At 45.8% G+C, this 26,170-nt stretch overlaps 3 protein-coding genes across 8 annotated transcripts in view; 1 reads left to right on the top strand and 2 right to left on the bottom strand.

Moving 5' to 3' along the window:
• Positions 1-1,242, top strand: part of LOC130213367 (zinc finger protein 236-like) — a 56,673-nt gene extending 55,431 nt beyond the window's left edge. For both annotated transcript variants that reach the window (XM_056444932.1, XM_056444931.1), the window contains one exon: positions 279-1,242. In XM_056444932.1, the coding sequence (XP_056300907.1) occupies positions 279-394 (116 nt within the window). In that variant the 3' untranslated portion in view covers positions 395-1,242. The remainder of the gene's footprint in view (positions 1-278) is intronic.
• A 1,802-nt stretch (positions 1,243-3,044) lies between these two features.
• Positions 3,045-14,375, bottom strand: LOC130213371 (myelin basic protein-like). Of its 3 annotated transcripts, none has more exons than XM_056444940.1 (5): positions 14,142-14,274; positions 8,113-8,223; positions 7,960-7,986; positions 6,069-6,152; positions 3,045-4,051 (listed from the first exon to the last, which is right to left on the bottom strand). In XM_056444940.1, the coding sequence occupies exons 1-5, from the start codon at positions 14,259-14,261 to the stop codon at positions 4,019-4,021; spliced, it is 375 nt and encodes a 124-aa protein (XP_056300915.1). In that variant the 5' UTR covers positions 14,262-14,274; the 3' UTR covers positions 3,045-4,018. The 3 variants fall into 3 exon arrangements, with proteins under 3 accessions (XP_056300915.1, XP_056300916.1, XP_056300917.1); XM_056444942.1 differs by lacking the exon at positions 3,045-4,051 and adding an exon at positions 5,431-5,906; XM_056444941.1 differs by lacking the exon at positions 7,960-7,986 and having other exon boundaries at positions 14,142-14,375.
• A 4-nt stretch (positions 14,376-14,379) lies between these two features.
• Positions 14,380-26,170, bottom strand: part of LOC130213370 (myelin basic protein-like) — a 48,165-nt gene continuing 36,374 nt past the window's right edge. For all 3 annotated transcript variants that reach the window (XM_056444938.1, XM_056444936.1, XM_056444939.1), the window contains exon 4: positions 14,380-14,699. In XM_056444938.1, coding sequence (XP_056300913.1) covers positions 14,392-14,699 — 308 coding nt within the window. In that variant the 3' untranslated portion in view covers positions 14,380-14,391. The remainder of the gene's footprint in view (positions 14,700-26,170) is intronic.

Raw genomic sequence — 26,170 nt, 5'->3', positions numbered from 1 at the left:
GGCAGCTTCGTGAACGTCAGGTCGACAGCGGAAGCAGAGGGAGATAATTAAATGACTCTTTTTCTTTTCAGAAGAGCGTAAAAGAGTGATTTATAGAAATGCATAATGAGAGGAGTGGGAGGGGGGGATTTATTTCGAGTCCTTTGGTAGGACAGCCGGTGCCGGTGCCGCTGGGCTTTTCCCCGTGCTCTAAAAGCACTTATCTCTGATCCCTCGGAGCGTTTCGCTGCACTCGAAGTCATGCTCAGTCCCTCCTCATTGTCCCCCCCCCCCTGCAGGTCAGATCCAGGACATGTGCCTGGGCCAGGAGGACCCGGCGCACCAGGTCACCACCGAGCTGGACCTGGAAGTGGTTCCCGAGGCGTCGGGGGACTGGCACCACGTCTTCCCCTGACCACAGGGGACACTCTCCTCCGGCCTAAAAAAAAAGGGGCGTAGAGGGTTTGAGGACCGTCCGCCGAGGGGCTCCGCCTCCAGGGGCCCGTCGTCCTCATCACCGGCGGCGTCGGCGGGGGTCCGGCTCCCCGCCATCGGCTTCGTGATTTATCTGTTTCTGCCGCCGTTCCGATTGCCTTCAGCCCCTCCTCCGGAGAGGTCTCCGGCTCGATAAACACGGGCGTGCCCGGGGAATCGCCTCACGCCGCCCCCGCTGGAGAGAGAGGAGATTGCACTCGGCGAAAGAAACAAAAGTGCTCCTCGGAGACGAGCGTGCCGCTGCCGCTTCACGGATGCTGAGGCCACGGGGAGGAAGAGGAGCGGCGATCAGCTGGAAACACTCCAATACCACGACGGTTTTGTTCATGGGTCGACAGGAAATGAGGTCACCTTTTTTTTTTAAATAAATGTGTACTGTTTATATTTATTTTTGCAGTAAATTGTAATTACCGTAACAGTTGGTTACATGTGTATTTTTTTATTATTAAAAGTGGCCAAAGTGGTGTTCCATGTTAATAATGAGAAGGTGAGAGGTCAGCGGGTCCCTGGAGGTTTTTCCACATGTGAACGTTACGTTTTTGTCATTTTTTTTGGTCATATTTTTGTCATAAACCTCAAAACACCGACGTGTGTTTACTTCACTTCATTCTGTAAATAGTGTTCGTTAGATTGCATCTATTTTCTGATGAATCGAGCCTAATGTTCCCTTTGAAATGAAGAGCGCCAATGTACAGAAGAGCTTTTTTTTGCAGTTGTATTTTCTATTGTGAATAATTTAAGATTAAAGTCATTTTTGTACAAATTTAACCTTTCGTTGTTTTTTTACCGTATCTTTGGTTTCCCCTCGTGAAAAGACATTTTGTTATCAACTGCTGGGTTCTTTCCCCTCAGCGATGCGATCACCGATCAGCTCAGAGAACTGGGGGACGATAAAAATAACAGTAGTTTGACAAATTACATCCCATTCACACTAAAACGTCAACAACAACAAAATAACAGCGGAAAAGGAAAACCGCTCCGTCACTTTCTTTAGATTCAGATAAGCCGTACGAATGTGTGTTAAACAAACCAGTGTTACATCAAAGGGTTACAACATCATAGTGTGTGTGTGTGTGTGTAGTATTATAGTTTGTCATCAAAATGGCAAAATATGTCATTCAAGTTGTTTTGAAAGCCGGTAAAATAAAATTATCATAAAGTCAATCAATGTGTATCATTAAAAACTCAGAAGAAAGTGGGTCCCCTGGGCTTCAAGAAGACGTGTGTGTGTGTGTGTGTGTGTGTGTTACCTCTTCTTCCACTTCAGCTTCAGATTCTTCCTCATGTTCCTCCTCTTCATACTCTTCCTCCATTCCTGCAGCAGGTGGTGTGGGGGCTTCTTCAGAGGAAGAAGTAGCATGTGGTCTGGATGGTGGATCCATCACCTCCTCATGATGTCTCCTCTGACCCTGAGTCCTCCTCCTCATGATGTCTCCTCTGACCCTGAGTCCTCTTCCTCATGATGTCTCCTCTGACTCCTCCTCCTCATGATGTCTCCTCTGACCCTGAGTCCTCCTCATGATGTCTCCTCTGACCCTGAGTCCTCCTCCTCATGATGTCTCCTCTGACCCTGAGTCCTCCTCATGATGTCTCCTCTGACCCTGAGTCCTCCTCCTCATGATGTCTCCTCTGACCCTGAGTCCTCCTCATGATGTCTCCTCTGACTCCTCCTCCTCATGATGTCTCCTCTGACCCTGAGTCCTCCTCATGATGTCTCCTCTGACCCTGAGTCCTCCTCCTCATGATGTCTCCTCTGACCCTGAGTCCTCTTCCTCATGATGTCTCCTCTGACTCCTCCTCCTCATGATGTCTCCTCTGACCCTGAGTCCTCTTCCTCATGATGTCTCCTCTGACTCCTCCTCCTCATGATGTCTCCTCTGACCCTGAGTCCTCCTCCTCATGTCTCCTCTGACCCTGAGTCCTCCTCATGATGTCTCCTCTGACCCTGAGTCCTCCTCCTCATGATGTCTCCTCTGACCCTGAGTCCTCCTCATGATGTCTCCTCTGACCCTGAGTCCTCCTCCTCATGATGTCTCCTCTGACCCTGAGTCCTCCTCATGATGTCTCCTCTGACCCTTCCTCCTCATGATGTCTCCTCTGACCCTGAGTCCTCCTCATGATGTCTCCTCTGACCCTGAGTCCTCCTCATGATGTCTCCTCTGACCCTGAGTCCTCCTCATGATGTCTCCTCTGACTGAGTCCTCCTCATGATGTCTCCTCTGACCCTGAGTCCTCCTCCTCATGTCTCCTCTGACCCTGAGTCCTCCTCATGATGTCTCCTCTGACCCTGAGTCCTCCTCCTCCTCCTCCTCATGATGTCCAGCTGTGTGAGCTCAGCGGCCTCCTGTGGGGTGGAGCTCCTCTGCCTCTTGTTCAGCAATGCTGACTCATCCATCACGACACTTCTGGTTGTGATCATAAAGCTGTGTGTGAATAGTGACCACACTAAAGTGCCTTTAAGTGCCTCTGCTCGCCGCGATGCCGTGTGACACCACGGCCATCGCTCTCAGGCTTATTTATTAAATGAGTCATCTGCATCTGAATGAAAAACATTGCACAACACAGGAAAATAGAGTTGGTTTTATATGTTTTATTTGTTTTATTCTCAGTTAAGTGGCTGGTCATGATTTCTTACACATACAGTAATGAAGAGGATCTTTACATTCATCCACAGGATCCATTCAGAGGAAAAACACACGCACACACACACGTGTCACACAGCTGGGAGAGGTGACCGCGACAGACACACGCCTGCTTTATTGCTCAGTAAACTTGCAGAAAAGGCACTTGTGGTTGAGCCAGGTTTTTTTTTTGGTGTGAACTTAATTTACATTACATGTGTCACGTGTGAGAGAGAGAGAGAGACCCAGACTACACTAAAGCATCATTAGCGCTGACACCATTATCTCATGAAGCGGAAAGAAGACAGAAATGAGACATTAGAAATGACTCCGTTGGGTTTGTTGTTGTTTTGTTTTCATTGCAGAAAATGAGACATTTGTACCACATAAAAAACTCACAGCGGGCCGGAGGCCTAACGACGAACACAGAGAGCACGTTCACGACGGGACGGCGAAGACACGACGCGGGGCGGGGGGGGGGGGGGGGACACACACCGCGGCCGAGACAGAGACAATGTGACGAGACAGAAGAACAAATACATTTGGGCTGCACACGCGAGCGGCTTCGGGACACATCTCAGCGAAAAGAGAGTTCACGACGGATGAGGACGACTGCAGAGCGCATGCATGGGTGGGTGGAGGAGGGGGGGGGGGGCAACAGATTGTGTAGCTATCTACCAGCCATTAGGGGAGGAGGGTGGTGGGGTAATAGGGGAGGATGATGGATTTAGCATAAGTTAGAGTGTTATAGGAGGAGGGGAAGGGTGGGTGGGTGTGTGTGTGTGTGTGTGTGGGGGGGGGGGGGGGGGTTCTTCCTTTTCTTCTTCTTCTTCTTCCCCCCCTCTCCACGCCACACTGAAGTCACGTGATCTTGAACATCTGCCCCCTCGTGCTGTTGGAAGGGGTCGAGGCAGCGAGGGTCTTCAGCGTTTGCCCGGAGAAGAGCTCCTGCTCCCCTGTGATGCACACACACACACACACACACACACACACACACACACACACACACACACACACACACACACACACACACACACACACACACACACACACACACACAGGTGAATACCAGGAGCAGATGATCGGGTCGACCCCGGTGTTCAGCCCCATTTGGTCATGGCCAGGAAGTTGTAGTCACACGCCGTTAGATGTTGCACTTCGGCGGCTTCACTGGGAGAAACCGGCAGGTTATTAGCCGACGTTAGTCTGGCCTGCAGTGACATCGTTATGGCAACCAATAGAAAACAAATCAATGGAATATCAGGAATGACAAAGTCAAAAAGAGAGCGCGTCTAGATGAGCATACGGAATAAATACCAATCGTATCACAGTGAAAATGATGGGAAATAAAGTCGTAAATAAAATTTACGAGAAAATACAAAGTCGCAAGATAGTAGGGTTTAGCCTAAATGTCTCATAATTGGGACTAAGTGAAATGTTTTGATGTATATGTATAAAGGCTGCCGCTCCCTTCTCGTGACACACGGACAATAACTCATAAACGAGAAGGGCGGATGGGAAAGTCGAGCGTGAATGAGCTGAAGCTGAAATGTGGGAGTTTGAAAATCTAGTTACACGGATATCGAACACGAGTCACAACTCCAATCTGAGCGCGGGACGCGTTCAGATCTCATCGTTTGAGTTGTTTGGCGAACAAATTGGAATTATCAGACTGTTAAAGGTACTTCAGTGAAGTAGAAAACATGGAAACCTCATTTATGACCTAAAACCCAAAGATTGATTGAATGACGTAGCTAATGCTAATGCTAACGCTCTCATCAAAGAACTACAACAAACTCCATATCTAACATTTATAAGTAGTCAATAAACATACACTTTACACTTCATGGATATTGGATAAAACACATGAAACTTATTGGTGACGTCACATGCCGATTTGTTTAAGGCACATTCAGTTTTAATTATTTGAAGGTGGTGGGTGCTAACAATGCTAACCTGTACGTCTTTGAGCTATTCAAACATTATTGATTACAGTAGCCTTTAAATATCATATGTTATCCATAAATCAATAATCGCATATTATAAACATTCTGCTTTCAAGTTTTTACACGTGTACAAAGAAGTGTTTGTACACATGTAAAAACTTGAGAGCAGAATGTATATAATATATATATAATTATATATATATTATTTATATATATAATATATATATATATATACTTATAATATATTATATATATATTATTTATATATATTATATATATATATATATTATTATAATATATAATATTATATATTATATATATATTATATATATATAACTGATGTATGAAACTCTAGAAATTGTGCAAAGCAATAACAAGCATACCATTTATTTAGCTATTAATGATTGATATTATATAGAACTGGTTATTATATTATTATATTGTCCTGGTCCGGTGTACCTAATGATCAGTTTTATATTCCGCCTGCGTCTGTGAGTCCTCCGTAAAGCACATGAAGGAGCCCGTCGTGCTTCTGAAGTTATATTGCATAATAATGTCATGATGTACATTCTGCAATAGGCCCCACCCCCTCCCTGTGGAGCAGTTACAGTGTGCCGCCCGGCCCCCGGGGACAACGGGGCCAACGGGGCCGGCCGTCTTCGGCGTGATTACATCAGCGTGGGTGTGAAGCTGGGAGCATGAGCATCAATCTTTAAAATAAAAAAGCCTCTTATTATTCCGCCGCTGCAGTAATAATGCGGTTACGATGTCTTCAGAGCATCTCAATGTTGAGAGAGTTCAACTAAGTACCGGCGAGTCTCTCTCCTCCACCAATCAGTTACTCACTTTGCTGATGATGTCATCACTGAGGCAGAGAGAAAAGGAAAGAGGGGCAAGAAAGTGATTAGGGAAATATTCATTAGAGAGAGAGGGGGGGGGGAGAAAGAGAGAGAGGGAGAGAGAGAAGCCAATGGGGAAATAACATGTGTTTTGTCAAGCAGTTGTTGTTGTTGTTGTTGTTTTTTACCATTTTGAAGATCCTCGTGAGGGAGCCTTTGCCGTCCCCTGCGCTGGCCTTCTTGGCTTTAGCAGACTGTGACTTCTGGTCGCCCTGCGTGAGGAGAGGAGAGATGAGGAGAGGAGAGGAGAGGAGAGACAAGGAGAGGAGAGGAGAAACAAGGAAAGGAGAGGAGAGGAGAGATGAGGAGAGACAAGGATAGGAGAGGAGAGACAAGGAGAGGATAGGAGAGGAGAGATGAGGAGAGGAGAGGAGAGACAATGAGAGGAGATGAGAGAGAGGAGAGGGAGGAGAGGAGAGGGGAGGAGAGAGAGGAGAGGAGAGAGAGGAGAGGAGAGAGAGGAGAGACAAGGAGTGAGTGTTCAAGGAGTCCGTCAGGGGGATCAGGACTTCCTTCGCTTGACCTTCTTCCAGACTGAGATCTCAGAGAGCAGAAGAGTAAAGACAGAGGACCGCCTCCTCTGTGTGATGGATCATTGAGCCCCCCCCCCCCCCCCCCCCCTATAAGGGACTGTATGAAAACTATTCAGAGTGGTGACGGAGTCTGAAGCTTCTGTTTCCCTTTACAGAAACACCAACGGTTCCCCATCATCTTTACATGTAAGGTTCTCCCTCACAACAACAACAATGTACAGATAATAGAAATTGTATTGATTTACATTTTTGTTCCCCCGATTTAAATCATAAAATCGTCTTATTTCTAACGTGTGAACCAGAAAGCCAGATAAAGATAAACGAATCACTGACCCCCAAATAATGTGCATACAGTCCCCTCTCAGTCTCAGTCTTTCTGAGCACACACACACACACACACACACACACACACACACACACACACACACACACACACACACACGAGGGCCCCGAGTTAAGTGCTGATAACAGATTGAAGCGGGCTCCGGGCCGCGGAGGATCTTTTCATGCGCTGGATGTAGGACGTGCGTCCGCGGCGTGGATGACTCCCGCCCGGCGCGTCGGGATGGGTTTGATGTATTTGGAAATGGACTCATGTCGTGAGGAGATGAGGGCGCGTTATCGCTGATGTATGGAAGAGATTACAACGGCTTAAGTGGTTGATGGAGACTAAAGCCCCCCCCCCTCCTCCTCCCCCCTCGGTTTAATTAGGCATGATACCTCTGTGTTTATTATTTTTTTAATTTTTATTTTATTTGAACCACCTACCAGACCCATGCTGGCCGCTACTCCGCTCCACTGGACGCACAAGAGACACAAAGGGGACAAGGACACGAGGTCAGAGGGGAGAAGGAGACGAGAAGAAAGGCGTGTCTTACTCAGCAGTAAAGCAGCGTGGGGAGGAGAGGAGGCAGAGAGGAGGGTCCGCCCAGGGGGGGGGGAGGTCACAAGGTCACAAGGGGGCAAGGAGATGAGGAGGGGAGGCGACGCCCCCACATTTGGAGAGAGCACAGGTTAAGTGACAGTCAGCAGCAGCAGAGACTCACAGCATGTGGAGCCAAAGGCATTCTGGGTAAACGTGTGTCTGTGTGTGACGTTCGTGCCGTCGTCAAACTTTGTGTAAACGCGGCTATTTTTGTGTGCGGCGAATGAGCTTTTAAAAAAAATGAATGTCTCCCTGCTTAATATACAGAAATCCACTTTCCCTTCAGATCGTAATTAGTCCTGATTGCGTAACACTGCGATTACACGGAACACAAATACTGGAATGCAACAGGAGGATTGATGGTGAGACGGGAAAGATGCTGCAAAAAAGAAAAGTTGGTCATAAAAATATAAAAAAAATTATGTTTCTGTATCACGTATCAACGCCCGATCTGTTCACGGTCACGGCTGATTGTGTGTGTGTGTGTGTGTGTGTGTGTGTGTGTGTGTGTGTGTGTAAGGGGAAGGGAGGCATTGGGGGAGCGACATGAAGCAGACTCACCCTCGACTTGGGAGGGGCGGGGGACACCTGAGGAGGAGTTAATCACAGCAGGTAAGGAGAGAGAGAGGACACTTGAGAGAGAGAGCACATGAAGTAACAGAGGGGCAGGGGGGGGTCCTAGATACTGTGAACCACGTCGCGCGCTTCACTCACGATGGTGCGGAAGAAGTGGACCACGGCGTTCTCCGTCTCCGCTCCACGCTTACGCGGGGCGGCCGCGGAGGCCTTCTGGGGGGCTGGGGAGAGAGCTCCTCTGAAAGACCCCTAGGGAGGAGGACAGAGGAAAGGAAACAAGGGAACAACAGACCTGCGTGTTAAATAACTGTACGCGAGATGACTCGACCTCAGAGTGGACCCAAAACCATTTCGTGGGAACAGAGTTCCTTACCTGGAATATTATTATTATTAATAATGATAAGACGGTGGATGGTGGCGCTGTTGACGCGTATGTTGAGTTTATTATCTCCACCTCTCTCTCAGCTCAGGGTGCAACTTCAAAAGCGCTGAGCTGCGAGAAACCCCGAATATGAATATATTTTCATGATGAAATCTGCTGACTCAGGTGTAAAAAAAACACCCCGAATCCCACCTCATTAGCAGCGTTCACAGCCGCCGCCCCTCAGCAGACGACTCCCGCCTCATTAACCCCGAAACATCACAACCATTGAGTCATTAAAAATGGCTGAATGAGCAGTCTGGAGGGGGGGGGGGGGGGGCGGAGGTCATCGAGCGTTTATTAAGGTCGACGGCCTCCGACCTCAAACACAAGAATCCAATATTATGGCCTGTGCTCAATGAAGGTGAAAAGTATCACTTCCTCTCATAAAGAAACGCCGTCCACCGCGTCGCGGCTCGGGGGAGGAAGACGCTCGTTTCCGCCCACTCGGCATCTTTCCTCCTGACGCCTGCTCGTCCCCCCCCCCCCCCCCCCGCTGCAACACGACCACATGAGCACTTTATATTTGTGTGCGGGGGCCGCTGGTGATTCACATCCATTATCTCACATCAAAGAAGCATTCGGTAACGCAGCTGGAGCGACGCACTAATGATGTGTGTGTGTGTGTGTGTGTTAGTGCCTTTGTTTGAGGGGAAAAGGAGACAAGAAGAGGAGGAAGCGGAAGGAAATAGGAGATCACATAATGGCGTTTGCGTCCTGCAGGTCGACGTCCCGCGGCCTTTGATGTGAGCGATGTCTCCTCTGTATTTGTCTTCTCTCCAGTTCGAAAAACACTTTAATTATGTCTGCAAGTTGTTTTTTGTCCACTGTTCGCGATGATGCGGTTCTCTGCCGGCTGAATTTAAAGTTGTTTTGATGTCCGAGAGTGAAGAGAAGGTTGAGAGAGACAGAACGAGAGAGTTTCTGTCTCTCTATATTTGCTTTTGGAAGGTTAAATTCAATTCAGTTTATTTTCTGTAGACAATTATCACAAATTCCAGATTTTCATTTCAACAAGAAGCGTAAATTCGTGGTTTCCTAAAGGGGCCGAAGGTCGCGTTGTTGGTGCATTTTTGGACGCTGGCTCCACAAAATGACATGAAAGTGTGTTTTTCATCAATATCACTCTATATCACGCTATTTACCAAAAGAATAACTATTTCTTTATGAGGCTGAGCTAAATATGAATGACACCGCGGGGGATGGATGGAGGGCTTGTGAAGGCTCCGTGGTGAGGGGTGAAGGACCTCGGTGGCTTTAATGAGTCTCGTTTTGTTTAATTCATCCATAACTCAATAATTAGTGAGCCCGCCAGCCTGGAGCGATGACCTCCCCGCGGCTTCGCGAGGGTTTCTTCTATTTTCTGGTACTTTTTCCTGATCTGACGTTGTGCGTGTTCAGATCGTACAGCCCTCGGAGGAGGATTTGGAATTTGTGATATTGGGCTGTACAAAATGATTTGAGTTGAATAATCATCAGATTTTAAGAGAATGAAACGTCTCATCTATCTCTTGGCAGTGAAGTCCAAAGCTTGCTTCCCGAAATGTTGAACTTTTAGAGGTAGAGGTAGTCTATGTGACACGTAGAGGTGTATCTTACCCTAACCTTAACCCGGACAGTATACTACCTTAACCCTAACAGTATATACTACCTTAACCCAGACAGTATACTACCTTAACCCGGACATTGTATAACCTTAACCCTAACAGTATACTACCTTAACCTGAACATTATATAACCTTAACCCGGACAGTATACTACTTTAACCCGGACAGTATACTACCTTAACCCTAACAGTATATACTACCTTAACCTGAACATTATATAACCTTAACCCAGACAGTGTACTATCTTAACCCAGACAGTATACTACCTTAACCCAGACAGTGTACTATCTTAACCCAGACAGTATACTACCTTAACCCGGACAGTATACTACCTTAACCCTAACAGTATATACTACCTTAACCTGAACATTATATAACCTTAACCCAGACAGTGTACTATCTTAACCCAGACAGTATACTACCTTAACCCAGACAGTATACTATCTTAACCCAGACAGTATACTACCTTAACCCAGACAGTATACTACCTTAACCCAGACAGTATACTACCTTAACCTGAACCCTAACACCTGCACACTGGGTGAAATGAGCCAAGTGAGAAATTCAGGATTCCAGACAGACATCCGAGGTCTTTGTGCCCTTGCAGCTTATGTCAAAGGGCGGGTTAACGGCCTCCTCTGAGGTCAGAGGTCACAGTCCGGCAGTAATCTGCGTCAATATGGATGATGCTTGATAATTCATGGGTAGCAGAGGGGGTTTGTGGGGGAGATGTACTGTATTTCCAACTAGAGCTCCACTCACTGAACAAATCCCAAACGTTGATGGTCCCCCCGTGTGTCGGGCTTCCTCCTTCCTCAAGCAGCACCAGTTGGTCCGGTGGCGGAAACACACAAACATGGCGGCCGCAGCTCGCCGCTCCCCTCGGAGGCCAATCGGCTCCAATGCGTCGCGAGATCAAATACCAATCAGAAAAGAGGCTCGTTAAGCCGTTAACTGTTCTTAGAGAGGCGGTGGGTGGAGCTTAGAGAAGGGAAGGAAAAGGTTGGAGTGATCCGTTTATTGCTCAGTTGTATTGTTTCTTAGTCGGGGGGGGGGAAGGTGGCGAGAAGGCCTTCAAAATAAAATGATTTCACGTAACCCTCCACCCCCCGCCGAGTGTTCCTTCACGCGTGCGTGAGAACGCAGGCCTGCCGTTTCCTCGGCAACGACGTGTTTAAGTTAAACTTCACATCCGTCCAACATCGTTGCGCAACTCTTTCTCGACTCGTTTCTCGGGGCGATGGAACCAAGAACAAAAACACACATTTCCACGTCTGGAGGAGGAATCCCATCGAGCCCCTCTGAAGCCGAGAGCGCCGGGCCTCTGAGCCCTCTGGGTCGGCCTGGGACCGCAGGAAGTTGTATTCCCTCCTCTGGATGTCTCACTCGGGTCCGGTCCTCCTCTCCTCCGTCCGGCCACAGTGGGTGTGAACTGTGGATCGGCTCCCCATTAAACCGTCTCCCATCATTCATTCTGTTTTGGCGGCGTGTCCGTGGGCCTGAACTCTGGACGTTGTCGTGAAGTCTAAACTGGTGAATCTGAGACGCTCTGCAAACCAACACAGCATCATGGAGTCATTTGTTTTCTTCTTCTTTGAAACCAGTGGTTAGAGCATGTAGAGCAGTGGCATTGTTTACTATAATGACCTTTCAGCCTGTTGTTGTAATTCATGTCGTACCCCCACTTACTTTGGTAAAAAAAAAAAAAAGATATATATTAAAAAAACAAGAAACATTGATTTGTTATCCGAACCAAAAGAGAAGCGTCGAGCATTAAAAACAAAACGAGGAGAGCGTCGTGTTGTTAACGAGTTTTTAATCAAGCTGAGGACATGGGGGGAGGGGGGTTAGGAACAGGTCACAACAGGTCGCCACGGACACACACGGTTACAGGTCTGCACGGTCGAAGGCGGGACCTGAGGAGGGGGGGGGGAGGGGCTATGCCGACGACCCCCTCCTCCCTCCTCCCCCTTCATCCAATCCACTGGGGTTAGTGTCCCCCCCGTGAGCCGTTCTGCTTGAGCCTGATTGGTGGATACAGACAGTAATCACTCCCGCGTTGCATCATACGGCCGTTCCACAAATCAATATGCAAATTGGACATATTATCGCTCCTTTGTTTTGAAAGAGTCTACGTTTGTGTTGGAATCGCTATCGCAAAGTTAATTCGCCCCCTCCGATTAGCACATCATTATCCCCGTGATTTGTCTTTTTCAAACGCCGATGTTCCTGCTGTTGTTTTCGTGTCCTGAGTTTGAGCTTCTTTAACGAACAACAACAAAAAACAAAAAAAAGGACATGAAAAGCAAAGATTCCCACACAACCTAAAAAAAACAATTACTGGAGCATAACTCTAACGAGTATGCGTAATATGCACAATTATCCGACAGAAAACACCCGACACAAACTTTCCCAAAGACGCGGCGGCGGCCTCCGTGTCGAAGCGCGCGCGTCTCGAATGAAGCTGGAAAGTCGTTCGGAAGTCGGCGCGTGTCGATCTGTCGCTAGAGGCAACGGAGGCGGAGCCAAGCTGTCCGGCGGTCACTGGACACTTTTGAAGGCAAACCCGTGGTGAATACATCGATATTTATTTGTACAACTTTGTTTGAGTCATTGTGGAAAACGATGTACAATTTATTCTTGGCATAAAGAACAACAAAAAAATTTAAATAACCTGCAGCAAATTAGTCACTAGAATATATTCGGGGTGAGTGAAAGCTTCAGTGTGGTGCCGTGGACATTTTCCCTGAACGTTTCATGAGGAACATTTCAACTAAAGCCAAAAAAAAGCAAATGGATATCTGATCGGCAGAACAGGCTATAATAAAGCACTATATATAAAATATGTATTTATTGAATTTTGTATTATCCTGAATCCTACAATGAACTATTCATAGCTGACATAAGGCGTTGCGGTAATAATAATAATATTAATAATAATGCATATGTGCTTTCTTTGCTATAAGCAGACCTGCTAAGCAGCGCTGCGCATGGCAAGAACAGCTGGATAGATTTTAAAAAAGCTTGACATCAGAGAGCAGATTTTTGTCCTCGTTTTTAGCTCGTTATTTAAAAAAATGGTCATCATCGATGTCCGAGCTCAGACTCACGTGCGTCAGCGTGCATCGGTAGTGTCGTCGAGATAACCACCACTCGACGCCTCCTCCATTCAAAGCATTAAAACCTCCAGAGGGCGTCGCCGAGTGAAAAGGGGGCGGAGCCACCAGCGCAGCAGGCTGGTTTCTGAATGGCTCTGGAAGTGGAAACCCCCGGTGGAGCCAACAGCACAATGTTTTTTTCATATTTACTAATGTTCTCCATGATGCTATCTCGACAACACTAGAGCACATCGAGTAATGAAAAAGCAATGCAGGCTCCAATGCCTCATAATAATAATAATAATAATAACCACTTGCCTGCAAGATAAGACATGCCTGTTCTTATTTTATAGAATGCAGCCGGTATATGATATGCCCTTAATCCAATACATGTTGTTATATGTTAATACACATGTGATATCTCTTTGATCTCCGATGCTATAATGTGAATGCTGTAGCGTGCATTACCACAGATGTTGAAAACATGACCCCAGAGACATCAAAGACGCTCTCCACAACGCCGAGTACCCAACGCCTCGACAAAATACCAATATATTATACCACAATCACATCATAATGCGGACATCAATCCCCCCCTTCTCCTCCACTCTCGTCATTATCATTAAGGGAAAGTACTTCTGACTTTGATGTACCAATAAACACACTGCGTACAAAAAAAAAAAAGGTAGAACAACTATCCCGCCAGATCACTTGTACCGCAGATGTGCGATACTCAGCGGAGGAGAGCGACGCTACCCGATGCCGGCGCCGCTCACACGCAGAGCACAACGATATGGAAAGGTGTCCTATGACGACTCAGAATCACAGCTGTTAAAAAATGAAAACAAAATAATACGAATCCCGCCCAAAGTCGCGATCCGTTGACGCGAGTCACGGGACACGGGACTTCGGTTCACCATGAAAATAACAGTCAAAGCGACGCAGCTCTACTATGACGGGTGCGTCGCAGCAATCGGAAGTTAAAGAGCGGTTCTGTGAGGAGGGTCGAGCTGTCGCGCCGACCAACCTTCGCTTCCTCACCTTGCTCTTCCTCTTCTTCTCCCCTCCAAAGAAATTTCCAATCTGATCCATGAGGCCCGGGCTCTTCTTCCTGCGGCCCAGCCCGAAGGCGGCCTGTGCGGAGCTGCTTGAGGATGCCATGCGGTCGGAGGAGTCGGCTTTTGTCGTTCGGTAAAAAATGTGAATGTGAGGCTCTGGACTCTCTCTTAAATGAGAGATCGGAAGAAAAAAAAAGAAGGAGGGACGAGAGAGAGAGGGAGGGAGTAAAGAGCTAGTCTAGTTCCTGTTCGGTGCTGTCCGACCCGCACTCTGAAGCCGCTCCGCTGTGTTCCTGGATGGTCTGTAGCTCGTCGGATTCGGAGGGCCGCTCTTTGAAGGTGTTGTCCTCCCGGCCCGGGGCATCTCGGGAGAAGAGGCGGGCCAGGTGGGGGCGTGGCGTGGCTTCGTCAGGGTCGGGGTCAGCCGTGCTGGGTGCGGGCCAGGGCTGGCGGGGGCCCTCGGCAGCGCCCGTGGAGTCAGTCACCGCCGGCTTCTCCGAGACGCAGCCATTGTTCTGGCTGGCATCTGCCTCACCCGGGCCTGCGCGGAGAAAACAACAAGGGTCATCTATGGGCTCGGGGGGGGGGCTGCATGGCACACAGCGAGACCACAGCAGCACAATGGGCCCTTTTGACGAGGGGGGGGGGGGGTGGAGGGGACCAGCAGAGCTGTACATTTCACACTTTTTATTGGACAAACCGTACCTGCCGAAAGGGAAATAAGTCTGAAAGTGAGAGCGGTTGACCTCTGAGGTCACTTCCACCGCTTCCTGTTTCCTCATGGGCACTGGGGCTACATTTTACAAGAGAAGTTTCTTCAAAATGAGAGAGAAATAAACTAATTGTTTGCCGCAACCCCCCCCCCCCCCCCTCCATCCCAGTAGCTCATCTTGACCCCCCCCCCCCCCTTACATTCAAGTGTCAGTGTAAAAGCAGCGCATCGCTCCGCAGCTCCTCGGCCCTCTCTCCGTTAGGCCGCCTCCCACGGCGGAGGACGTCGAGTGCATTCCGGTCTCCCAAAACAATATGCGCAGTGTGCCGGTGGAAACGGTGTAGCGCTACGCCAATCTGCATGCTCATATTGTCCGAGACAGTGGCCCGTTGTCGTAGTTATTACGGGAAGACAATGGGCCCCGTGTCCCTAAAATAACTCCTATAAGTATGGATTTTCCACCCGAAGCACGTCGACACTTATCTGATTCGGGGCCCGTGAGGCCGCCGGCTCTGGGTGCGGAGCTGCGGAACTTTATGCAATGATTTCTTAACATTTTAGATGGGCTAAAACTAATCATGCCTCTAGCGACACCAGTTTAATAATCTATAATTATTCGGTCCGATGAGTTTCTTTCTTCAGCTCAATTTCCTCTGCATAACAGGTAGCGATGAGGTCCGCTTGTTCTCTGCGCTGCGGGGAGACTCCGTCACACATCACCGCTTCGAGGAGGAACACAAGTTACGACGCCGTCCCTCTGAACGATGTTTGCAGAACAGGTTCAACTCGTCGTCGTGGGAGTTTAACCCAGCAGCCAGACTGAGAGGGGGGGGGGGGGGGGGGTGACCGTCTCCCGCCAATTGGATACCTGCAGCGGTGTCTTGGTTGAGCACGACAGTGATCCCACGACCCGAGAGCTAACGGAGTACGGCCACGAAGAGCTAACGTCGTGCGGCTGGAAAAAAGTTCTTCGTGACAGTTTTCTCTCTCTCTCTCTCAGTGGTATTCATTACCTTCGCATTGAAAATGCCAGAAGGTAATGTTTTGATCGCCGTGTATCTATTTATTTATTTATTACCTTCGCATTGAAAATGCCGGAAGGTTATGTTTTGATCGCCGTGTATTTATTTATTTGTATGCGTGTTATTCGCAAAACTCAAAAAGTATTGAACCGAATCGCATGAAATTTGGTGGGATGATTGTTTATTATCCGGGGACCAGTTGATGAGATTTTGGGATCGATCGGGTCAAAGGTCATGAACAGGTCAAAATCTTTCGCAGAACTCAAAAAGTATTGAACCGAATCGCATGCAATTTGGTGGGATGATTGTTTATTATCCGGGGACCAGTTGATTAGATTTTGGGATCGATCGGGTCAAAGGTCAAGGTCAAAGGTCATGAACAGGTCAAAATGTTCTTGAATCGCATGAAATTTGGTGGGATGATTGGTTATTATCCGGGGACCATTTGATTACATTTTGGGATCAATCGGGTCAAGGGTCAAGGTCATGGAAAGGTCAAACTCTTTTTTTTACCATAGCACGATACATTTTTGTCCAATTGGCATGCAACTAATGCCAAAATGTTCATAATTCAATGCCCAATCTTGTGATATGCGAAGGTATGCACTCTACCGAGTGCCCGTTCTAGTTTTCTAATATTTCAGGCCATTTCGAGACACAAAAAGACTAATAAAACACACACATGTGCGAGTGTCTATATATATAAAAATATAAATATTTGTATGTATGTATACACATGTGTGTGTGTGTGTATATATATATCTACATATATATATACACACACATATATATATATACACATATATATAAATATATTCATATTAGGGCTGGGCACGTTAACGCGTTAATCTTGCGTTAACGCAGCACTTAATTAACGCCGACAATTATTTTATCGCGCATTAACGCATGTTTTTTTAATTTTTTAATTTTTGTAATAATTTTTATTTTTTTAAATATTTTTTTTAGACAAAAGACAATACATAGACATAACACCTAGAGGACTATAAACAATGCAGACGACAAAACAATGGACATAACATCATAAAGTCAGAGTATTTGTGGGGGAAAAAGAATCTCAACAAATGACGGCAGGTATGAGACGCCCTCAAGACACACGTCACACGGAGAATACACGAGCTGGATGAAAAGGAGAGGACTGCAAAGCGACAGCTTCACAACGTGCACCCTGTTGCTCTCACTGGGGACGACTGGACATCGGGTGACCAGACGTCCTCTTTCCCCGGACACGTCCTGCTTTTGAGCCCTAAAAATGCGTCCGCAGGGATTCCAAAACGTCCGGGATTTTGCTTCGTCGGATATTTGTTTTCTCTGGGTTTTCATAAACTCGTATTTACCCTGACAAGTTTTGGAAATGGTATCTCCCTTCTTACGTGAGCTCTGACTGTAGAGAGGACAGTCATTGGTCGACCGATCTCAGGGTTGCCAGATACACGATAATTATCCTCCAAATACAACCATTTTGAGCCTTTGGTACGATACTTCACCATCTCCAATCTGGCAACACGGAGCACCTTGCCGCCTCCACTAGTTCATTGTTGTTTGTGCGGCATGCTATACACTACAACCAGCGTCGCCGCTCCCATAATGCACTACGCGCTGTGGGAGGGCACAAAGTCCTGAGGGGGCTCCACAAAATAGGCAACTAAGAAATCCTCATAGTTATAATAATTATAATGCCGATATTATTTCAGTCTAGAAATATTAGGCACCTTTTAGGCATGTATATCACAAAACAGGCAGAACAAGAGAGATGTTTAATCTCAGACGAAGTGTCCTCTTTTTCACAAACTCAAATCTGGTCACCCTACTGGACATCACTCTGTAACCACAATGACCTCGGAGTGACTGTGCATTATATTGATGAGAAGTGGGCGCTGCATTCACATGCCCTGACTGATGAACACAGGAGAGACATGATGCTGAAACGTGCGCGGGACACTTTACTGAAGTTGCACAGCAGTGGAATGTGTCAGATAAAGTCACCACACTGAGCAGATAGAGCACCAGAGATGATCGCTGCTGCGAGACGACTGCCTTTGATCATGTCCCTGCTTCAGTCTCCAGCGTTCTGTCACAGTGTCTCTGCATAACAGTGCATTTGACAATGTCCTGACAGATTTTATGGCACTTTAGTTCATATGGCAGAACATTTAAAATAAGTGTCAAGTTCTAGGAATTGACAAACTGCACTGAAAGTGTTTTCTGGTGTCTCACTCTAACAGGGACAACACATGTTATGGCACTTTCATTCATATGGCAGAACATTTCAAATAGAAGTGCGCTATACACTACTTTTGAATGAATTATTGGATTTTGCGTATACAAATGCGATTAATCGCGATTAATCAGGGAAATCATGCGATTAATCGCGATTAAAAATGTTAATCGTTGCCCAGCCCTAATTCATATATATACACATATCACATATATACACACATATATATATACACATATCACATATATATATACATATATAGACAAACATATATGTGTGTATATATATATATATATGTTTATACAATATATATATACATACACACATGTGCGCGTGTCTATATATATATATATATACACATGTGTGTGCATCTATGTGTATATATATAGTGTACATTTCAATGCAGCAACACCATTGGTCAAAACAAATACCAGAATTATATATATATATGTCTATGTGTTTGTATATGTGTTCATACATATACATATATATATAAATAATTCTGGTATTTGTTTTGACCAATGTTGTTGCTGCATTGAAATGTACACTTTAATCTAATTATTGTAATTATTGTTCAATTTGAAGATTTGTACCCAGTTGCTTGCGTAAAAAAAAGTGTAATCTTAAAAAATACACATCAATTCATATCTACTCATGTATTCGTTACATTGGGCTTCAGTCTGATGTTTCCTGACACATGAAGAAGGATCCCAGTCACGTCCACACGTGGAGGCACACAGCCTGTGAATTAAATATTGAGCTGATACCCAAAAGCGACGAGTAGAATGACCCAGAGTGCTGCTGTGTTGTTGTGTTCCTCTGGACTTCAGATTCCCATGAGCCGTCATAAATCATTTTCAGCCTCCATCTGCCAGCGGAAAACCAATAAAATATAAATATCTGAGAGAAACAGCACCCTGACATGGTTGAACTTTAACAGCCCTCCACAGTCCATAACGCCGCAGACAATACAGACTCAGTCCGTCATGTTCGGCCATAAAAAAGAAAGGTTATGTGCCTTATGAGTGACTTATTAATCCTCTGACTCCCTGCAGGCTCGTATTAAAAGAGTGTACAACCTGACCGCGATGCCCGTGTGTGGGATTGCCTTGGTTGTTGATCACGGCTTTATGACTCAGTTATTACGGAGCCAGGTGCTTATGTTGGAAAACGAAAAAAGAATCCTCCTCCATAAATCCTAAATGCCTCCGTAATAAAGGTTCAGGACGAATCGCCCGGTGACTCAGACCGAATTGTTTTCAAGCTCCGCACATACATGACGCGGGACTTACTGCTTCGTTTACTTCTGAGACTTTCGATGTGATCTCTGCTTGGATTTTGATTTCTGGGTAGTGTTAGGTTGTAATAGTTTATTTTGATAACATCTGCAGAGGTCTTATGTTTTAAATTAATACATCGAAAGATTTAATTATAGAAAATATTAGGGAGAATATTGATATTGTTATTAATGTATTATGAAGCATAGGGGTAATGTTTACTCTATGCAAATGTAAATGGCAAGAATTAATGTATGTTGCATGAGAGTGACTATGTTAGTATTATAGATTGACGAAGCCGGTTGAATTCCGTGAAGTGACTTACAATAACAAGGGACTTTTATTGTGAAAGTGACTTTAATGCAGACAATAATAGACGGGACTTTTATTGTGAAAATACTTCACCGGAAGTGACGTTTTGACCTGGGCCAGTGACATTCGACCCCTCCATTGTTCTAGCGAAACTTTGAACCAATCACTAGGTGTTAAAGGCTGGACTCACCTTTGAGAGCGAGGATTGGCTGATTTTGAGTCTAAGACTCTGTGGATTAGAGATAGCGTTTCTCTTCCACAGGTATCTCGACACCGGAAGGCTGGGCGGAGGAGCCGGACGATGAAGAGCGCGATCGTGAGGCCTTGAATGTTTGTTTTACACTTCCTGCCATTAAATGTTGATAACTTAATTCACGCGTGTCCGGAAGCCTGTTTTCCATCATTTGCCAAGTGCCCGGTTTCAGAACTTCCTTACAGTAGTGAAGATAAAAAAGAGAAGGCTTGTCAGATGGCGACCGATGCCGATCGAGGTCCTCCGGGCGCCGATAGAAGTCCATCGATTAGACATGGACGAGATGGGAATACCTTTCATTGTGATTGCGATCAGCCGTTTCCAGAGACGGTAAACCAGACTATTGAGCAAGTAACGTTCACAAAACATCTGTGGAGGAGTTCGTCAGGTGGCTGTGTGCGGTGTAGCCACGTGAGCCGGACGGGAGGAACAACGCTCTTCAATTGTGTATGTTCCCAGTTCACAGCGCCTCGAATGTGCATCCATCCAGTCCGTGTTACGTGGGGGGAGGCAGACAATCGGACGAGACGAGACGGCGGCTCGCTGATCTGCAATCGATGTTAACGCGACGAGCATCACGTGACGCTGGGAGAGGACCCGGACCACCCGGCATGCATCGCTCACGGCAACCGCACACGGGCTGAAAACCCCTGCTAGGTTTTATACGGATGTTCTGAAACCGGGCACTTCGCAAATGATGGAAAACAGGCTTCCGGACGCGCGTGAATTAAGTTATCAACATTTAATTGCGGGAAGTGTAAAACAAACATTCAAGGCCTCACGATCGTGCTCTTCATCGTCCGGCTCCTCCGCCCAGCCTTCCGGCGTCGGGGTACCTGTGGAAGAGAAACGCTATCTCTAATCCACAGAGTCTTAGACTCAAAATCAGCCAAATCCTCGCTCTCAAAGGAGAGTCCAGCCTTTAACACCGAGTGATTGGTTCAAAGTCCCGCTAGAACAATGGAGGGGTCGAATGTCACTGAACCCCTGGTCAAAACGTCACTTCCGTCAAGTATTTTCACAATAAAAGTCCCGTCTTGATATTGTCCGCATTAAAGTCACTTTCACAATAAAAGTCCCGTCTATTATTGTAAGTCACTTCACGGATTTCAACCGGCTTCGACAATCTATAATACTAACATACAGTCACTCTCATGCAACATGCATTAATTCTTGCCATTTACATTTGCATAGAGTAAACATTACCCCTATGCTTCATAATACATTAATAACTAGAACGGGCACTCGGTAGAGCGCATACCGCCGCAGCCACTTTTTTGGTACTTGGCATGAGAGTGTGGGGAAGTGTAAATTGATGTAACTTGATACCGGATATTGTGGTCATTATGACATGTCGTATATCACACGATTGGGAATTGAATTATGAACATGTTGGCATTAGTTGCATGCCAATTGGATACAAATTGACCACGCCATGGTAAAAAGAAGATTTTGACCTTTTCATGACCTTGACCTTTGACCCGATTGATCCCAAAATCTAATCAAATGGTCCCCGGATAATAACCAATCATCCCACCAAATTTCATGCGATTCGGTTTAATACTTTTTGAGTTATGCGAGTAACACGCATACAAATAAATAAATAAATCAAAACCTTCCGTATTTTCAATGCGAAGGTAACAATATCAATATTCTCCCTAATATTTCCTATTATAATATCTTTCTATTTGTATCAATTTAAAGCATAAGACTTCCTCTGCACATGTTATCAAAATAAACTATTACAACCCAACAGTTTCTACAGCGGTCGAAGCTCAGGGACTCGATGCCTCGACGTCGAAGCTTTCCAGTCTTCGAATTCATTTCCTGCTACATCCGCCGTTCACTCCTCGCGCACGATTTCCTCCTCGCCGTCGCGGTTCGGTGCCGTCAATCACCACCTCCGCTGTTTTCGGATCAGCGGTTCGTGCCGCCCCTCCACCTCCGCCTCCACCTCCACCTCCTCCCCCAATCTCCACTCAGTCTTCCCAGATCCATCAGCTTCATCAACTCGTCATTCCTTACTGCCGCTGCCCGGGGGGACGGAGGCGCCGCTCCGTTTGACGCCTGACCTTGTGTAAATTGGAAGTCGTTGGACATCTGGGAGCTGACGGCTAGGCGTGAGAGTACTCATAAGAGACGGCGATATGCTTTTTATATCGTATTTTTCTTTCCCACGAGACGAGTGAAGGAGTCCGAGGGGAGAGGACGAATATGACGCAACATCCTCCTTCACTACGTTATGCTAAACAACGCTAAGGGCCTATTGTCTGTCCGTCTGACTCACAACTCCCCGAGAGGAGCAGGACTCGGTCGTCCGCTTCCTCCATAAATATTACATTCAGTCACGTGTTGAAATCGCAGGAGAAAGTCTCTCCATTGATGGGTTTAACGGAGGGGTCCTTATCAGTCTCAAAGGTGGCCAGATAATTGCCTTTTTACATCATCGCGATTCATTCCAAGATGTCCTTATGACAACTAAATGAAATGGGCAAGATATGGGATGGGTATCGTTTGGGTTTTTTTCCGATACCGGTGCTGAACCGGTACTTTTAAAACGATACCGGTGCCTAAACGGTGCCTGAATCGATACTTAAGAAAAATAAAATAAGAGCACAAAACGACGATTGACAATGACGACATTAAAAACCTCTTCGTCCATATTCCCTGTAAAAGCCGTTCTCAGGGAGCACCGACAAACAACGGATATCAGACTGTCGCGCTCGTAGCTAGCGCGAGCTCGTAGCTAGCGCTAGCTACGAGCTGCTCCTCTCCGCGGTGTAGCTCGCGCTAGCTTGAGTAGCAGCTCGTAGCTAGCGCGAGCTACAAGCTAGCTTAAACATGTTTATAGTGTCTAATTCATTATTTGTGAGCCTATTTTTATGAATGCAAGACTTGCAATCACCGCTACGGTACTAATCTGAGTTCAGGCTGCCCTCGTCATCATGGTGCCATAATGGCACCGGTTTTCGGTACCCAACCCGAGGCAAGATGGCCTCATAATTATTGTGAACTGTTGGGGCACCAGAGACTTATAGCACCCTCAGATCACTGTGCCCAGAACACTTTCCAGGACCGCCTCCGTCTCCTGGTTGAAGGGTCGAGCGAAGGCACCGAAAGACGATCTGATCTGCCCAGCGGAGATATTCAGGGAGGGAAAGATTGGCATCTCGGGAAGAGGGAAGAGGTATGCGTGCAGTGGGCCTCAATCGCCTCATTTTTCCTCCTCTTCCTCGGTGTGAAGAGGATGTGTGGCCGGGCCTCGGGGACAACAACAAGGACTGTGGCACGGGAAGCATTCCTCTGAAGAAAACAGCCATCGCTATGTGGCCCCGGACCAAAACCTCCCACCCGAGGCCGAGAATCCTCCTTCCCGCAGCATTCATGGTGGATCTGAAGCACCCACCAGCCGGAGGAGAGAAGCCCCTCTGTGTCTCTGAAACCCCGTTTGGCATTCAGGGCGCCGGGCCCTCGGAGAGATAAGAGCCTCGGCTGAACCGGCCTCGGTGTCCACGGCCTTTACACTTCACCTTGAGACGTGGGAGGAAGTGCCACAGCGGTGTTGCGAAGATTTAGCAAATAATAAAATACACACATACACTACCGGTCAAAGGTTTTGGAACACCTCAATTTATCTAAAGGAGTATATATAGTATTACTTATGGTATTAATTAACATATTAATTATGGTATTACTTATGGTATTACTCATGATATTACTTATGATATTACTTATAGTATTACTAATGGTATTAAATAACGTATTAATTATGGTATTACTTATAGTATTACTAATGGTATTACTTATGGTATTACACATATTATTACTTATGGTATTACTCGCAGTATTACTCATGGTAGTACTTATGGTATTACTTATGGTATTACTTATGGTATTAAATAACGTATTAATTATGGTATTACTTGTAGTATTACTAATGGTATTACTTATGGTATTACACATATTATTACTCGTGGTATTGCTCATGGTAGTACTTATGGTATTACTTATGGTATTAAATAACGTATTAATTATGGTATTACTTTTAGTATTACTAATGGTATTACTTATGGTATTACACATATTATTACTTATGGTATTACTGGTGGTACTACTTATGGTATTAATTATGGTATTACTTTTAGTATTACTTATGGTATTACTCATGATACTACTTATGGTATTACTTATGGTATAACTTTTAGTATTACTTATGGTATTACTCATACTACTTATGGTATTACTCATGGTATTACTTTTAGTATTACTCATGATACTACTTATGGTATTACTTATGGTATTACTCATGGTATTACTTGTGGTATTACTTGTGGTATTACACATATTATTACTTATGGTATTACTCGTGGTACTACTTATGGTATTAATTATGGTATTACTTATGGTATTACTTTAAGTATTACTTATGGTATTACTCATGACACTACTTATGGTATTACTTATGGTATTACTTGTGTTATTACTTGTGGTATTACTTGTGGTATTACTTGTGGTATTACTCATGGTATTACTTTTAGTATTACTCATGATACTACTTATGGTATTACTTATGGTATTACTTGTGGTATTACTTGTGGTATTGTGGTATTACTTGTGGTATTACTCATGTTATTACTCATGGTATTACTTATGGTATTTTTGTAGTTTGGCTTCTTGTAGAAATGTGACTTTCTTGATTCTTGTTGTTCTTGTTTGTACTTTTGGTTTAATTCACTGGATAAAAGCGTCCGCTAGATGACATGTCATGTAACAATGGTTGAGTACACCGCTAGCGTTTGTATAAATATTTGTTGGCACGTCAAGTAGAAACCAAACAACTCTTTGGATTCCCCTCACTGCGTCGACCCGCCGGGCCCGTGTGCTGTGAGCGTTGCTCCATCACGTACACAGCGGCGCTGCAGCGTCTGGCGTTCAGCCGGGAGACTCACCTCGCGGCGCACAGCCGCATATCATAAATCACCGCCGGCGGCTCCTCGCAAACGTTTGTTTACCCGCAAACTGCAGCTACTTCCCATCGCTGTACAATCTGCTTTCTTTCCACCTCTCTCTGTGTCACTCTTGAGAAGAGTTGATTACACGTTTGCAAGTTTTCCGTCGCACCAATAAAGATGTCTGTGTGTCATTGAATGTGTGATGATTCATTCTGGTCACATGACATTTATTGTTTTGTTTATCCTGGAGAGGGATCCTCTTCTGTTGCTCTCCTGAAGGGTTCTTCACTTTTTTTCCCTGGGAAAGTTTTTTTTCTTCAATTTCTTGGGAGTTTTTCCTGATCCGATGTGAGAGGTCAAAGGTCAGGGATATCGTACGTGTACAGATTGTAAAGCCCGCTGAGGCACATTTGTAATTTTGGGCTGTATAAAATAAACTGAATAGAATTTATATTCAACCCATTTATATAAAACATTTTAAAAACCATTGTGAAGACTACCAGCTAATCGATGAGGTCATAGGCCACGCCTGGAGGCTCTAGATATCTGCATTTGATGAAAGCTCAAGTCACAAACCTCAAGCTCAACATCATACACACACACACACACACTGCTGCATTAAATCCATCATCTGGCTCCTCTTCATCCACCAAAACTGAACCGTTATATTACATATCCACAAGACTTCACGAGGGACAAATCTCATTTCTAAAAAAGGGCCCCAAAAAGGGAGTTTATTCTGATCCGATGTGAGAGGTCAAAGGTCAGGGATGTCGTACGAGTACAGATTGTAAAGCCCTCTGAGGGGAGTTTGTAATTTGTGATATAGGGCTATACAAAATAAGCTAATTTGAATTGAATTGTGTGTGTGTGTGTGCACGCACAAGCGGGCGAAATAATCAGTTTCCCGCTCTTTTACCACGTCAACAGGACGAAGGCCGTGGAGGCCGAACAATGTACAATTTGAAAAATGTATTTCTCAAATTGCCTCCACACAGGTGTCACGGGGAAGGACGTGCAGCCGCACGAGAGTTTGATGAGTCATTTTAATTCTTAGTATTTATTGTGTCTCATCTGTATCATTGATCATTTTGAAAGATGTCCGTCACGGAGACCCAGAGCCTTTCGTTAGATTGCTGTGGTCCAACCGCAGTCCATCATGCAAAGAGATTCAATTATATGATACAACTAAAAGGTATGGGAGCCACTAATGTTTGACATTCCTGTTGGGCTAACTCCGTAAAGAAA

The sequence above is a fragment of the Pseudoliparis swirei genome, chromosome 22 (assembly GCF_029220125.1).
Source record: "Pseudoliparis swirei isolate HS2019 ecotype Mariana Trench chromosome 22, NWPU_hadal_v1, whole genome shotgun sequence".
Lineage (NCBI taxonomy): Eukaryota > Metazoa > Chordata > Actinopteri > Perciformes > Liparidae > Pseudoliparis > Pseudoliparis swirei.
Note: the sequence above shows the minus strand (reverse complement) of the source record. Positions and strands in the feature narration are given on the sequence as shown.